We start from the raw sequence: 13,691 nt of genomic DNA, 5'->3' as shown, positions 1-13,691 counted from the left end.
GATTATGTGGCGAGTAGAATTCAGAGTAGACAGATAGTAACTAGCAGATATAAAGTCCTGCACAAAACCTGACTTAACATTAGGCTACATTAGTCATTTATCAGACGCTTTTATCCAAAGCGACTAACAATAATTGCATTTAACGGAGGAAAAACCAATGTAGCCTACTACTACTTGCCAGAGTTCACAAGTGCATCTCCTTTCTAAAACAAGTGACTAAGAGCATAATCTAGTGCTGGAGGCAAAGTGCAAGAATAGCAATCTCGAGATTGCTATTCAATGGCTGCCTATAAAAGGCCTGTATAAACACCAACCACACTTAACAAACCCACGCTGTACTGAACACATCTTCAACCGATCGGCACTGAGGATACTGACCTAGTAGTCAAATACACACACGAATAAAAAATGACAAAATTCAGCTTCAGGGGCAGAGACGCTTACCCAACGACCCAAGTATTTAAACATCCGACCGTCCTGCAACACTAACCCACCTCCCTCCGGCCTGGACACTCACTGGGTTCAGACTCAACCCCGACCAGACGCTGGCGTTAGCGCGTCTACTTCTGTCATGAGTCTCACGACAAGACCTGACATGTTGAATCTCGAGTTCTAGAACACTGAACCTCTCCAGTTCTAGAACTTTAAATGTTCTAAATAGGCAGCAAAGAAAAAAAAATCTCCAACAGCCTAGAACCATAGTGTTTGTTGTCGTTTCTGAACGCAGCTTTCGATGAGTGCGAATGCATTAGTTTGCAGCCCGTTAGCCCACCCCTATGGTCCACCTGCAGGGGGCGCTCTCTGTGTGGGAGTGCAGGTGGAGGGGGATGGAGGAGGGGGGTGCGCCGATGCTCCCCGTGCTCCAGGAGTGGGGCAGAGGGGGTGGGGCGGGGGGGGCGGCCGGGGGGGCGTGGCCGATGAGGTCGGAGAGGAGTCGTCGCAGACGGGCGTCGGCGGAGGTTAGACACGGCGCCGAGCGGATGGAGCGCAGGACTGCGTCTTCTGGGGGGAGAGAGAGACATAGAGAGAGAGAGAGAGAGAGAGGGAGGGAGAGAGAGAGGGAGAGAGATGGAGAGAGAGAGAGAGGGAGAGAGAGAGATGGAGAGAGAGAGAGAGGGAGAGAGAGGGAGAGAGAGGGAGAGAGAGAAGGAGAAAGGGAGGGAGGGGGGAGAGAGAGAAATTATGACACAGAACAGAGACCTCAGATACGGATACGTCACTACATGTCTAGAGACCCCAGTTTATAAGCATTCATTAACTGTGAAGTGGTGATCAGTGCATTAGTAGTTTGGTATTTAGCATCATAAGGCCTGTTATAGGTTATTTATGATCATTTCTACAACGGAGAGTTTGGATACTTGATTCTGATTGGCTAGCAGTAAAATACTCTGTAACCCACGGCTGCGACTGCATAACAATTAGTATTAATGCGCCGTCAATCTCATTGACGAGGCCATTGATAAGATGAAGCGGTAGGCTATGTGTTGCGTAGCAACCACTCCCAGCAACCTCGCCTTTTTCGTATCCTATTACAAAAACGCACTCATCAGTCCGACTCCAACACTTCCACACCCCTACCAGCAAAAACGAGTGCTCTGGAGAACTGTTTTAATAACTGCACCATAGCTGGAAATATTCAAATAAACGTGAACCACCCGAATTATGCCTTATGTAAGCAAGGACAACCCAAATAGGCGAGATAGCCTATGTTGCCTGGCAACCATTTAACTCAGAACTATAGCCTATCGCGGAAGATTTTGTAAATACTAAAATTATAAGAATGATCGGTAAATAAATGATTGAATGTTACTACTGAGTGTTTTTTGTGAATATATATGTAGTAACCGTTGTAGAAAAGCAATTGACCACTCGAGGCAGTGGGTTACACCGAACAACGCCCCGTAGCTGTGGTAAAATCCCCTGTAACCCACTGCCTCTCGTGGTCAATTGATTAAATATACAATGTTCCATAGTGTATAAACATTTTGACAGACTGTGCACTCTTGCGATATTAGTGCTCATTGCTCAATTCACAGCTCTGTACACAATGCATCTCTGGGCATGAAAAGGCACATGGAAACAGACACAATGGATCTCTATGGGCATGACGGCTTAGCTATGACCTGAGAAATGAGCACTAGTCTGTCAAAAGGTTGATATGGACCGTTGTATATGACTGTAAATAACCTTATAACAGGGCTTATAATGGTAAACGCCAAACTACTTCATTAATTCATCTATGGGTTATTATATTATTAATCCTAGCTCCTAGCTATGCGAGTCAAGGCGCTGGGTCTCTGAGTGTGTGCCTTACCCTCCGGTCCACTAGGGGGCAGGCTCAGCAGGCTCTTGGCCTGGCTGTTCCCGGCCTGGGCTGCCTGCTTGTAGAGCCTCACGGCCGTCCTCGGGCACCGCTGCACCCCGAAGCCAGTCTCATAGCACTGACCCAGGAACAGCAGGGCGTGGCTGTCCTGCAGACATACGAACACACAGGGAACGTGGCATCAGCGTCTGGACTGATCTCAGGTCTGCTCAGAGCCGGTGTGAGGTATATTAGCGTGTGGTACAGCAGGGAACACACTTCTGCAGCCATCTTGTGACAAGTGTGAAACGGGAGTGGATGTGAATGTTGGCGGGTTTATGTGAACAGCTTGAAACGTTCCTAAGGGTACAGTTAACTTCCCTAGAAGTACAGTTCAAGTTAACCAAGAGTGGGAACCCTGTATTAAACACGCATCAACTCTATGCACCATTAATGCATGGAAAATGACATTTTGATCAATGGCAACTAAAATGTAAACATGCAACACACAAAATTCCCTGATATTCCATGGCCCAAAAAATGATCAAATCCTCTGACTTTCCCTGTCTGGAACAGACATTTTAAAATTCCCTGATATTCCAGAAATGCCATGACCTGCGGGAACCCTGTGGGAACGGAGCCTGTTGTTGTAGAGGTGAGGTTCTCTCTGCCACGGTCAGGGGTCAGGGGTCACACACACATGGCAGGGAGCTTCTTTCCCATCCGACACCTGAATGACTCTAGCTAGTTTATACTGTGTCACTACATCTACTATACATAGTCTGTGTCAGAATATCTAGTGTATCGCAATATACTGTATATACAGTGCAGATAACGTAGCTAGTACATAATTCATCCAAACTAGCATCTTTATCCTTGTACTTATGCTTGTAACTGACTGTAATGAGCACATCACAAAGCCGGCAGCAGCATTTCACTGTGTTATACACTGCACACGTTGCATGTGACGAATAAAAGCGGAATCAGGATCTGCTTCTAGAACGCACCCCGCTCTCTGCCGCCATCTGCAGGTAGTGGACGGACTTGCGGCCGTCTCTGAGCGGTTCCTGGGAGAAGAGCGTGCCCAGGAACAGCTGGGCCTGGGAGGTGAGGAGGAGGGAGGGAGGGAAAAACAGAGAGACGCGGATGGGAAGGAGAGACGAGGGCGAAGGAGAGAAAAGAGACGTAAAGAAGGGGGGGAGGAGGAGAGAAGAGGGTAAGGGACGATGACAAACGACAGACAAACTGTGTGTGTGTGTGTGTGTGTGTGTGTGTGTGTGTGTGTGTCCGGTGACCTCACCTGTGCGAGCCCGGCGCTGGACGCCTGCTCCAGCAGGCTGATGGCTGTGTCCAGGTCCTGTGAGCTCTGCTGCCCCCTGCTGCCCAGGAGGAGCCGGGCGTAGCGGTACTGAGCCTGGCTGTGGCCCCCCGACGCCGCCTGGCGGTAGAAGTGGAGGGCCTGGAGGGAGAGAGAGAGAGAGAGAGAGAGACAGGGAGGGAGAGAGAGAACGAGGGAGGGAGAGAGAGAGAGAGGGAGGTAGAGAGAGGGGGGAGAGAGAGAGAGAGAGGGAGAGAGAGGGAGAGAGCAAGAGGGGGAGACAGAGAGGGAGAGAGGGAGGGAAAGAGAGAGAGAGAGGGGGGGATGGAGGGAGAGAAAGGGAGGGAGAGAGAGAGAGAGAGAGGGGGAGAGAGAGTAAAGGTGAAGAAGTAAAGACCATTAATACGTATGTAGGTAGGTGTGTGTGTGTTCTTACCTTGTCCCTGTCCTTACCGTGTGTGTGTTCTTACCTGGTCCCTGCCGTGTGTGTGTGTGTTCTCACCTTGTCCCTGTCCCAGTCGTGTGTGTTTGTGTGTGTGTTCCTACCTTGTCCCTGTCCTTGCCGTGTGTGTGTGTTCTTACCTTGTCTCAGTCCCTGTTGTGTGTGTGTTCTCACCATGTCCCTGTCCCTGTCGTGTGTGTGTGTTCTCACCTGGTCCCTGTCGTGTGTGTGTGTGTGTTCTCACCTGGTCCCTGTCGTGTGTGTGTGTGTTCTCACCTGGTCCCTGTCGTGTGTGTGTGTGTTCTCACCTGGTCCCTGTCCCTGTCGTGTGTGTGTGTGTGTTCTCACCTGGTCCCTGTCGTGTGTGTGTGTGTTCTCACCTGGTCCCTGTCCCTGTCGTGTGTGTGTGTGTGTTCCCACCTGGTCCCTGTCCCTGTCGTGTGTGTGTGTGTGTTCTCACCTGGTCCCTGTCGTGTGTGTGTGTGTTCTCACCTGGTCCCTGTCCCTGTCGTGTGTGTGTGTGTATTCTCACCTGGTCCCTGTCGTGTGTGTGTGTTCTCACCTGGTCCCTGTCGTGTGTGTGTGTTCTCACCTGGTCCCTGTCCCTGTCGTGTGTGTGTGTGTATTCTCACCTGGTCCCTGTCGTGTGTGTGTGTTCTCACCTGGTCCCTGTCGTGTGTGTGTGTTCTCACCTGGTCCCTGTCGTGTGTGTGTGTGTGTGTGTTCTCACCTGGTCCCTGTCGTGTGTGTGTGTGTTCTCACCTGGTCCCTGTCCCTGTCGTGTGTGTGTGTTCTCACCTGGTCCCTGTCGTGTGTGTGTGTTCTCACCTGGTCCCTGTCGTGTGTGTGTGTGTGTGTGTGTGTTCTCACCTGGTCCCTGTTCCTATCGTGTGTGTGTGTATTCTCACCTGGTCCCTGTCGTGTGTGTGTGTGTGTGTTCTCACCTGGTCCCTGTCGTGTGTGTGTGTGTTCTCACCTGGTCCCTGTCGTGTGGGTGTGTGTGTGTGTTCTCACCTGGTCCCTGTCGCGTGGGTGTGTGTGTGTGTGTGTTCTCACCTGGTCCCTGTCTTGTGTGTGTGTGTGTGTGTTCTCACCTGGTCCCTGTCGTGTGTGTGTGTGTGTTCTCACCTGGTCCCTGTCCCTATTGACTCCTCTTCCCTTCTCGTAGCAGACGCCGGTGTTGAACTGGGCCTTGCTGTAACCATGGCGAGCAGCGGCCAGGAAGCAGGTGAAGGCCGCCTCCATGGCGCCGCTCCGAGCGCTTTCCAGACCTGCAGCCACACACACCAGAACCACGTCACACACACCAGCACCACGTCACACACACCAGAACCACGTCACACACACCAGAACCACGTCACACACACCAGAACCACGTCACACACACCAGAACCACGTCACACACACCAGAACCACATCACACACCAGCACCACGTCACACACACCAACACCACGTCACACACACCGGCACCACGTCACACACACCAGAACCACGTCACACACAGGAAGAGCTCTACAGGAAGGCATCACACTGGCATTTTTGTACAGGAAATGCAAGTTGCCATTACAGTAACAGTGTCACGAATGAACGAACGAATGAACTAACTAAATAGCTAGCTAGCTAGCGAACTAACTAACTAACTAACCAGCTAACTAACCAACTAACTAGCTAACTAACCAACTAACCAACTAACCAACTAACTAACTAACTAACTAACTAACTAATTAACTAACTAACCAACTAACTAACTTATTTAACAGATGTTAAAATGATTACACACTTTAACATGCATCACGTTGTTGAGGAATTCACACACAAAGTCCGAGACCATTTCCATTGTGTTCATCGTCTATGAAGGTTACGTGTTTTGACTTGATAGTGTCTTTTAAGTCAGGAGCTCTCTCTCTCTCCCTCATCCTCTCCCTCCCTCCCTCACAGCAGTGAGGTCATTACCAATGATGTTGAGGGCGACGGGCACGCTGGAGTCAGCCACCTGTCTGAGGTTCAGCGCCGCCTGCGCCAGCCTGTCCTCTGCCGACAGGACGTCCTGGACAGGAAATGGTGTCCAAACGACAGGAAATGGCGTCCAAACGACACCGACAAGGAGAAAACAAGGAAACACAGTTAACGTTAAGTTACTGATTCTTCATGTACTGTACACGACGGAGGAAAACGCATAACAAACCGCGACATCGATCAAGATGAGTATTATTGTCCAAATAATAACATTTTGTCCAAATATCAGCATCATAGCCTTGACCAAACAGACCGGTCAGTCAGTTGGACGCCTACCTGGTCATTCTCCTGCTCAGGCTGTCCTCTGGCTCCCAGTTGGTGTTCAGGAAGAGAGGCCTTGAAGAGTGAGGAGGATTCCTCTGGGGAAGACGCAAACGGATTAAATACTAATCCTCCATTACTGCTTCAGGAGCTGCTCCCTGTAGCAGCTCCCATCCAGTTTAATACTGCTGGCCTACAGGGCAGTGAAAGGAACTGCCCCCTCCTACCTCCAAGCCATGGTCAAGCCCTTCACCCCCGCCCGACCACTACGCTCTGCAGCCACGGGGTGACTGGTTGCCCCGTCACTCCGAGGCCCCCGCGGTCGATCGACCCAACCTGCTCTTCTCTGTGGTGGAACGAACTGCCCACTGATGTCAGGACAGCCCATCTCACTGCCCATCTTTCGCCGCAGGCTCAAAACTCAACTGAAGTACAACTCTGACCCTTCCTATTAGCACCTATTGTATGTGTATTTTTTACAGATCTGCATGATTCACGTGGGTCACAATTTCAGGTCGGAAAATCGGAATTAATCCGGAATAATCCCGTCCCTGCGTGATGTTAGTAAATAATCCCCAGGTCAGTAATGCATCAGTCTGTGTGACCTGGCTGGCTCTATAGCGAACTGCAGGCAGAACTTGATAAATGAGATGAACCTGGTACTGAAGGTTCCTGACCCAGCCCTGCCCCCTGCTGGTGAGAGGAGGAACGGTCAGCTGTCAGATCATGCTGGTCCTGGGAGGAGCTGCTGTGGCCATCGCTGCCGCTGTCCTCACTGCTGCCCTGGGCCTGGATCTCTGGCACCCCCCACAGGCAACTCACTCTCCTCCCACTGGGCAGGACATCACTTCTAGACACTGGACACACACAGCAAAGGATGGATCATCCACTCTCTCTATGCCCTTTTCACACAACACAGGAGCCCTTAGAATACGGGGTTGTTTGGTGTTGGTCTAGAGCAAGGTTTCATCAAACCCTATTTATTTAACTGATGTCTACAACAAAAGAGGTTTATTTGAGCTTTGGAGTGGTAAACGTAGGTGCACGTATGTTTGTTTACATGTGTATTACTAGATATATCTTGACAGCCTGGACGTATGTGTGTACTCCTAGATTTATATACTTGTATAGTTATATTTATACAGACTGAATGTATGTAGGTACATACATATCTAATTTTATACAACGGTATAGATCCGGTCCATTGTCTCTATTGGTCAGTTTGCATTCCAGCCGTGGCGATGACCACGATATCCCCACGCTAAAATGGAATGTTCGCACATCTTTTAATATCAATCCACCTCGTATTAGTAGCCGTGGCAGCGTCCAGATCAATGTTTACAAAGATCTGCTGTAGCATTGTCGTTGCCTGGCAACGTTCCCTTTTTCAGCAGTAGTATTCGCAAATTATTAACAAAGAGTTCCATTAAAAATACATTTTAAAGTTCGTATTGTCTTTCTTTTTGAAATATTGACGGATAAATGTGGCAACCGTTGTATAAAAGCATTATGGAACGAGAAGCAGTGGGATGTCACGGATATCGCCACGGCTAGTGGGGTGTAACGGTACTCCGCTGCGTGTCGTGCCTAACCACTCTCGCTAGCCGTGCCGATATCCGTGATATCCCACGGCTTCTCGTTCCATAATGCTTTAATATTTTATACTGCACGGTTACTGTACATATGGATGTATATCATCCCTGGTATTCCTCTTTTTATGCTACTGGCCCCTTATCTGGTGTCTTTTTCTTTACTCTGCATCTAGTGTCCTTTTCTTTCCAGCCTTGCTGTCATTTCAACTGCTGAAATGCCAAATGTCCCCCTGGGGGATCAATAAAGTATCTATCTATCAACCTATCTATCTATCTATCTATCTATCTATCTATCTATCTATCTATATATCTGTCTGGGGGGATCAATAAAGTATCTATCTATCTATCTATCTGTCTGGGGTGATCAATAAAGTATCGTCAATTTCACGATCAGTGAAATTATGGTCTCTATGTTTCAGGTTCATGGTAGACAGACCACAAATAGGGCTTAATGTCCAAAATAGTAATACTAATATTAATACTGATATTAATTCTACTCCTTAGTAATACTAGTAATACTAATATTAATACTACTCCTTTAAAGCGTGGGTGTCATTAGTATTAGTGTGTATTAGTTGAAAATAAAAGAAAGCTAATACTATAAACCAAACTAATATTAATACTACTCTTTAGTAATACTAGTAATACTAATACTACTCCTTAGTAATACTTGTAATACTAATATTAATACTACTCCTTAGCAATACTAGTAATATTAATATTAATACTACTGCTTTAAAGCGTGGGTGTCATTAGTATTAGTTATTATCAGTGTGTATTAGTTGAGCTGGTTGGTGACGGGGTGTGTGTAGTAGGTTCCGGGGCGGTGTGTGTAGTATCAGTGTGTATTAGTTGAGCTGGTTGGTGATGGGGTGTGTGTAGTAGGTTCCGGGGCGGTGTGTGTAGTATCAGTGTGTATTAGTTGAGCTGGTTGGTGACGGGGTGTGTGTAGTAGGTTACGGGGCGGTGTGTGTAGTATCAGTGTGTATTAGTTGAGCTGGTTGGTGACGGGGTGTGTGTAGTAGGTTCCGGGGCGGTGTGTGTAGTATCAGTGTGTATTAGTTGAGCTGGTTGGTGACGGGGTGTGTGTAGTATGTTCCGGGGCGTGGCGGTACTCACGGATCTCCAGCAGGACTCGGTAGCCACACCTCTGGAGGGCGGCGGCCGGCGGTGGCTGATGACCCGGTGTGGCGCCCGGCCCGTGCTCGCCGCCCGGGGAGGAGAACTGAGAGTGGATCCTCTTACAGATCTGCAGGACCAGCACCGCCGCTGCTCCCTGGACACACGGGCCACCTTCATCATCATCATCATCCTCATCCTCATCATCATCATCATCATCACATGCTGTAACATGTTGATTGCGTGGTTGATTACAGATAAGTGTGATGTCTTGGGAATGGCTGGTGTAGCGTGAGTGAGTGTGAGACAGCCCACTGTCTGTGTGTGTGCGTCTGTGTGTGTGCGTGTGTGTGTGTGTGTGTTGGAACCATATGTAGAATATATTATGTCAAATGTTTTTTGTTTGGACAATCATGTGTTTCATATGTTTTGGTTTGATTTATATTCTCATGAAATGGTAATTCTTAGTTTAGGTCGTTTGGAATGATTACTCCCCCCTAGCCTATATTATGGTAACGATACTGCACCCAGCATGGTTCACTAATTGATACTAATTATCTATGTTTAAATGGGTGTCTACCAGGAAGGCAGGAAGTGTTGGACAATAGACGGAGTGATCATACATTTTTCAACCACCACACCACCACCACCACCACACACAAGTTAATCCAGTTTTCGTGTATATTTTGGAATTGTGAAACCTACCTGTTTGGAACTCCATGTTGGGATTACAATAAACAACCTTGGATTTTATATATGAACTCGATTGGATTATTGCTAGGAAGGTGCATCTGGAAGGTTTGCTACCCCGACTTGGTCACGGCTAAAGAACGTTAGGGACCTTGAAAGCCCATACAGCATGTGTATGTGTGTGTGTGTGTGTGTGCATGTGTATGTGAGTGCGTGTGTGTGCATGTGTATGTGAGTGTGTATGTGCGTGTGTATGTGTGTGTGTGTGTGTGTGTGTGTGTGTGTTTACCCAGCCCACTGCGTCCAGGGCAGTGTAGTGAGGGAGCCCAGCGTAGCAGAACTGAGAGGTTCTCCTCCTCCTCCTCTTCTCTCCATCCTCCCCCTGCTGAGAGCTGAGAGAGAGAGAGATAGAGAGAGGGGGGGGGGGAGAGAGAGAGGGAGAGAGAGAGAGGGAGAGAGAGAGAGAGAGTGGGAGATAGAGAGAGATAGAGAGAGAGAGACAGGGAGGGAGGGAGGGAGAGGGAGAGAGGGAGAGAGAGAGAGAGAGAGAGAGGGAGGGAGGGATGGAGAGGGAGAGAGAGAGACCACAACACGATACAAACTAAACAGAAGTCTGAACCTCTTCTCCCACCTCCTCTAGTGCACTGATAAAGGCCTGGAGAGCCTGGGGTTGAAGCTCAGTCTGATCTATTCAGCCTTAGTGGTAGAATTTTAACTTTGTGCTCTGTGATTTTGAGATTTGTCTCAAATTTCTTTTTTGGCTTACCTGCCAAGGTGGCTGGTCGATATTTACCGGCAGATTTTACCAGCCCAAAATAATAAAATTGCTTTTTACTATTGCAATTTAGTTTTTCTTTAATTACTATTTAGCATGTCATCTTGGTCTCATATGTGACTCTCAATCAATGTTATACAACGGGTAGTTCCGACCTCTCAATATGATTGGTTACGAGCCCTTGTATATTCATATAAACATATGATAAAGCTTCTTCACAGTTTTACATGAATTGATATTGTGCCCCATGTTAGCTAAATAGCTAGCTAGCTTTCCATCCTTGTGTAGCTCATAAGGAGGGTGTGTTTTCTAGAGAGCAGAGGCATCTTCTCGAACTCATCTGATCCACTGCGAACGTTTTGTGTTGTCATTCTAGGACGCCCCTTTCCATGTTTACAAACACATTCTGAGCCTGAAAACACGCTGACGCTGCATTCTCTGTGGATCTGCTTTATCATAAACTAACGTAAAATGATTTGGGGGGAAATATCTCTAGCTAGCTACGCAAAGTAGGCCTAGCTAGCACAGCTGGTGAAAAAACATGTTCACAAAAACCTAACTTGTTTGTTCATCTGACTGCTGTTTTAACCTTAACATAACAGCCTGGCTGAGGATAACATTTATTTGGGAACACTAGCTGGCTGGCCTAACCAGTTTGTTGGCATTTCATTTTGACAACAGTCAGCATGTATGTTGCACAACAAAAACAAGCAGAGGTAAGAAGTTCGGGACATTGCTGAGAGCAAACCTAGGGCTGGGTTAAAAAAAATAGATTAATCAATTCTGAATCAAATGATTCAGAATCGATTCATGAATCCCAAAATCGATCTTTTATTTAATGAATGAATGAATAAATGAAGGAATGAATAGTTCATTAATTCATTCAATGATTCATTCATTCATTCATTTTTGGAAATCAGTATCGATACCCAGCCCTAGTATTGATGTGTTGCATAACTTGGCAGTGTGTTAAAAAAAAGAAAAAAGAAAAAGGTTTTACTAACACTAACCGAATCGATATTGAATCGAATCGTGATAATCGATTCTGAACCTTGTGAATCTGAGTCAAATCGATTCTTTAAATTCGAATCGATACCCAGCACTAGTAACGAACACTTTCCATTTCTAGCAGGACAGATCAAGCCGATTCGAGTGACGGCAAACAGCAGCGTTCTGCCGTGAGTGTACTTGTACTAATTTTTTTCCTACTGTGGCCAGAGTAGCAGGTGGTCTCCATAATTAACTCTCAAATTTCTCCGACTGGGTTTCTCCCTGTTTCTCAAAATGCTGGCAATCTCCATAAAAACCCCACAGGGCAGAGAGCAGGAGATGATGTAGCCGGCTCAAAGCTGGCACACCGTCTGAGGGGAGGAGCTATGACGAAAATGTTCTGGAGTTTCTGTAACATTCCAAGGCTGAGCCTCTTGCACACTTACTTTCCTCGTCTGTTTGTCGACAATGACCAATAGGCACCTCGGGTAGACAGAGCTAGACCAATGAAGAGGTGAGGAGGGAGGGGTGTGGTACCTTCTGTTGGGGGCGTGTTTGGAGGAGGACAGGACGTTGGTGTTGCTGATGACCTCATCCTCCACGTGGTGGCTCTGAGCCAGCCGAAGGGGGGGCTGGCCATGGCAGCAGCGGCTCAGGACTGGCGAGAGAGAGAGAGAGGGAGGGAAGGAGAGAGGAAGGGAAAGAGAGAGAAAGGGAGAGAGAGGGAGGGGAGAGAGAGAGAAGGAGGAGAGAGAGAAGGAGAGGGGGGAGAGAGAGGAGAGGGGAGAGAGAAGGAGGGAGGGAGAGGGGGGAGGGAGGGAGAGGGGGGAGGGAGAGGGGGGAGGGAGAGGGGGGAGAGGGAGAGGGGGGAGGGAGAGGGGGGAGAGGGAGAGGAGGGAGGGAGAGGGGGGAGAGGGAGAGGGGGGAGAGGGAGAGGGGGGAGGGGGAGAGGGGGGAGAGAGAGAAGGATAGAGAGAGAGGGGGGGGGGGGGTGTGGACAGCTGGACGTCATTCTGCAGAACTGACTGTTCCAGTACAGTACTCTGTTCTGTGAGACCTGTCAGTTGCACATGATGTCTGGTTGAGCACATCGGCCCATTTCTTTACATGGGTGACGTATTCTATCTGAAGGATCTGTCTGAAGGAATACAGTTGCTGAAATGGGTCTTATTTAATTTAGATAATGAGGCATCTAGCTAGTACCTAAGGGTGTGTGTCCACCGACAAGCTGTATTTTTTAGCTGACGCTGTTTTCTCGTTGTTTACAACAGATAATGAGCTCTTGAGACGAGAGCTGTGTTCCAAGCGCTTTTAGCACTATATCACCATGAGTTCTAGGCTTTTTTTGCAGTTGAAAAGAGTATAACTTGCCTAGAGCCCAGGTTGTAAAAGGCTGTTGTGATGAGGACAACGGTTGTTTTCTTTTTTTGCGAAACTTGCAAACATTAGCTAGATATCTTAACATGTCTAGTTAATCTGCAGTCTGTAGGTGTAAAACATTGGTACCCTAGCCAGCTCTAAGCTTGTCTTGTCTAGCTACATACAGCTTGCCGGTGGACACACACTCACGTTACAGTAGGGACGTTTGCCTGCACAAATTCTACTGAAACGTTGATTTTGAGTTTGGATGTTATAGATAGCTTTACTGTAAAGCTATCTATAATATAAATGACATGCTTTACTTGGCTAGCTGTAACGTCCTGTATGTTTCATCTTGTGTAGCATGTGGGTTAGCTAGCTAGATAGCTGGCCGATAAGTCAATGACATTCACTCACTTCTCCCAACGAACCCGTGTACTCTCCACATGTTTCCTGTCGCTGTTGTTGATCTTTCAATGCGAATGATTTCCCCGTTTGTCCAAAATAAACATTTTCATAGATTTAGTGTACTGTGTAGCCGGCTCCGTGTCGACTTTTGCATGTGCAGTAACCATGCATGCCACTCAGGGGTAGCACACAAGTTGGGCAAAAATAAAGGCAGTCACGAGACATTGGGAAGAGGCGGGCAGTAACCCACGGATGTGGCAACCAACTGGATCAAGGAGTATGGAATGCCAAGATGGGACACTCCATCGATTCTGTTATGGAACGAATATGCCCCGCCATTTTGGACTGTCAAGTTGATTACACAATGCGCTGCACTGGCAGTGAAAGGAACAGCCCCCTCCTACTTCCAGGCCATGGT

The 13,691-nt window shown here is 47.9% G+C and overlaps 1 protein-coding gene across 1 annotated transcript in view; it reads right to left on the bottom strand.

Moving 5' to 3' along the window:
* dele1 (DAP3 binding cell death enhancer 1) overlaps positions 1 to 13,419 on the bottom strand; it is a 13,894-nt gene extending 475 nt beyond the window's left edge. The window contains exons 1-12 of the mRNA XM_084448762.1: positions 13,283 to 13,419; positions 12,044 to 12,164; positions 10,031 to 10,133; positions 9,052 to 9,208; positions 6,997 to 7,197; positions 6,356 to 6,438; positions 6,017 to 6,110; positions 5,191 to 5,333; positions 3,603 to 3,761; positions 3,310 to 3,402; positions 2,315 to 2,471; positions 1 to 1,002 (exon numbers count right to left, since the gene is read on the bottom strand). The exon at positions 1 to 1,002 is cut by the window's left edge and continues 475 nt beyond it. Of these exons, the coding sequence (XP_084304888.1) occupies positions 764 to 1,002; positions 2,315 to 2,471; positions 3,310 to 3,402; positions 3,603 to 3,761; positions 5,191 to 5,333; positions 6,017 to 6,110; positions 6,356 to 6,438; positions 6,997 to 7,197; positions 9,052 to 9,208; positions 10,031 to 10,133; positions 12,044 to 12,164; positions 13,283 to 13,313 (1,581 nt within the window). The 5' untranslated portion in view covers positions 13,314 to 13,419 and the 3' untranslated portion in view covers positions 1 to 763. The remainder of the gene's footprint in view (positions 1,003 to 2,314; positions 2,472 to 3,309; positions 3,403 to 3,602; positions 3,762 to 5,190; positions 5,334 to 6,016; positions 6,111 to 6,355; positions 6,439 to 6,996; positions 7,198 to 9,051; positions 9,209 to 10,030; positions 10,134 to 12,043; positions 12,165 to 13,282) is intronic.
* Between the last annotated feature and the right edge of the window lie 272 nt (positions 13,420 to 13,691).

This window comes from Borostomias antarcticus (assembly GCF_949987555.1).
Source record: "Borostomias antarcticus genome assembly, chromosome: 14".
Classification (NCBI taxonomy): domain Eukaryota; kingdom Metazoa; phylum Chordata; class Actinopteri; order Stomiiformes; family Stomiidae; genus Borostomias; species Borostomias antarcticus.
Note: the sequence above shows the minus strand (reverse complement) of the source record. Positions and strands in the feature narration are given on the sequence as shown.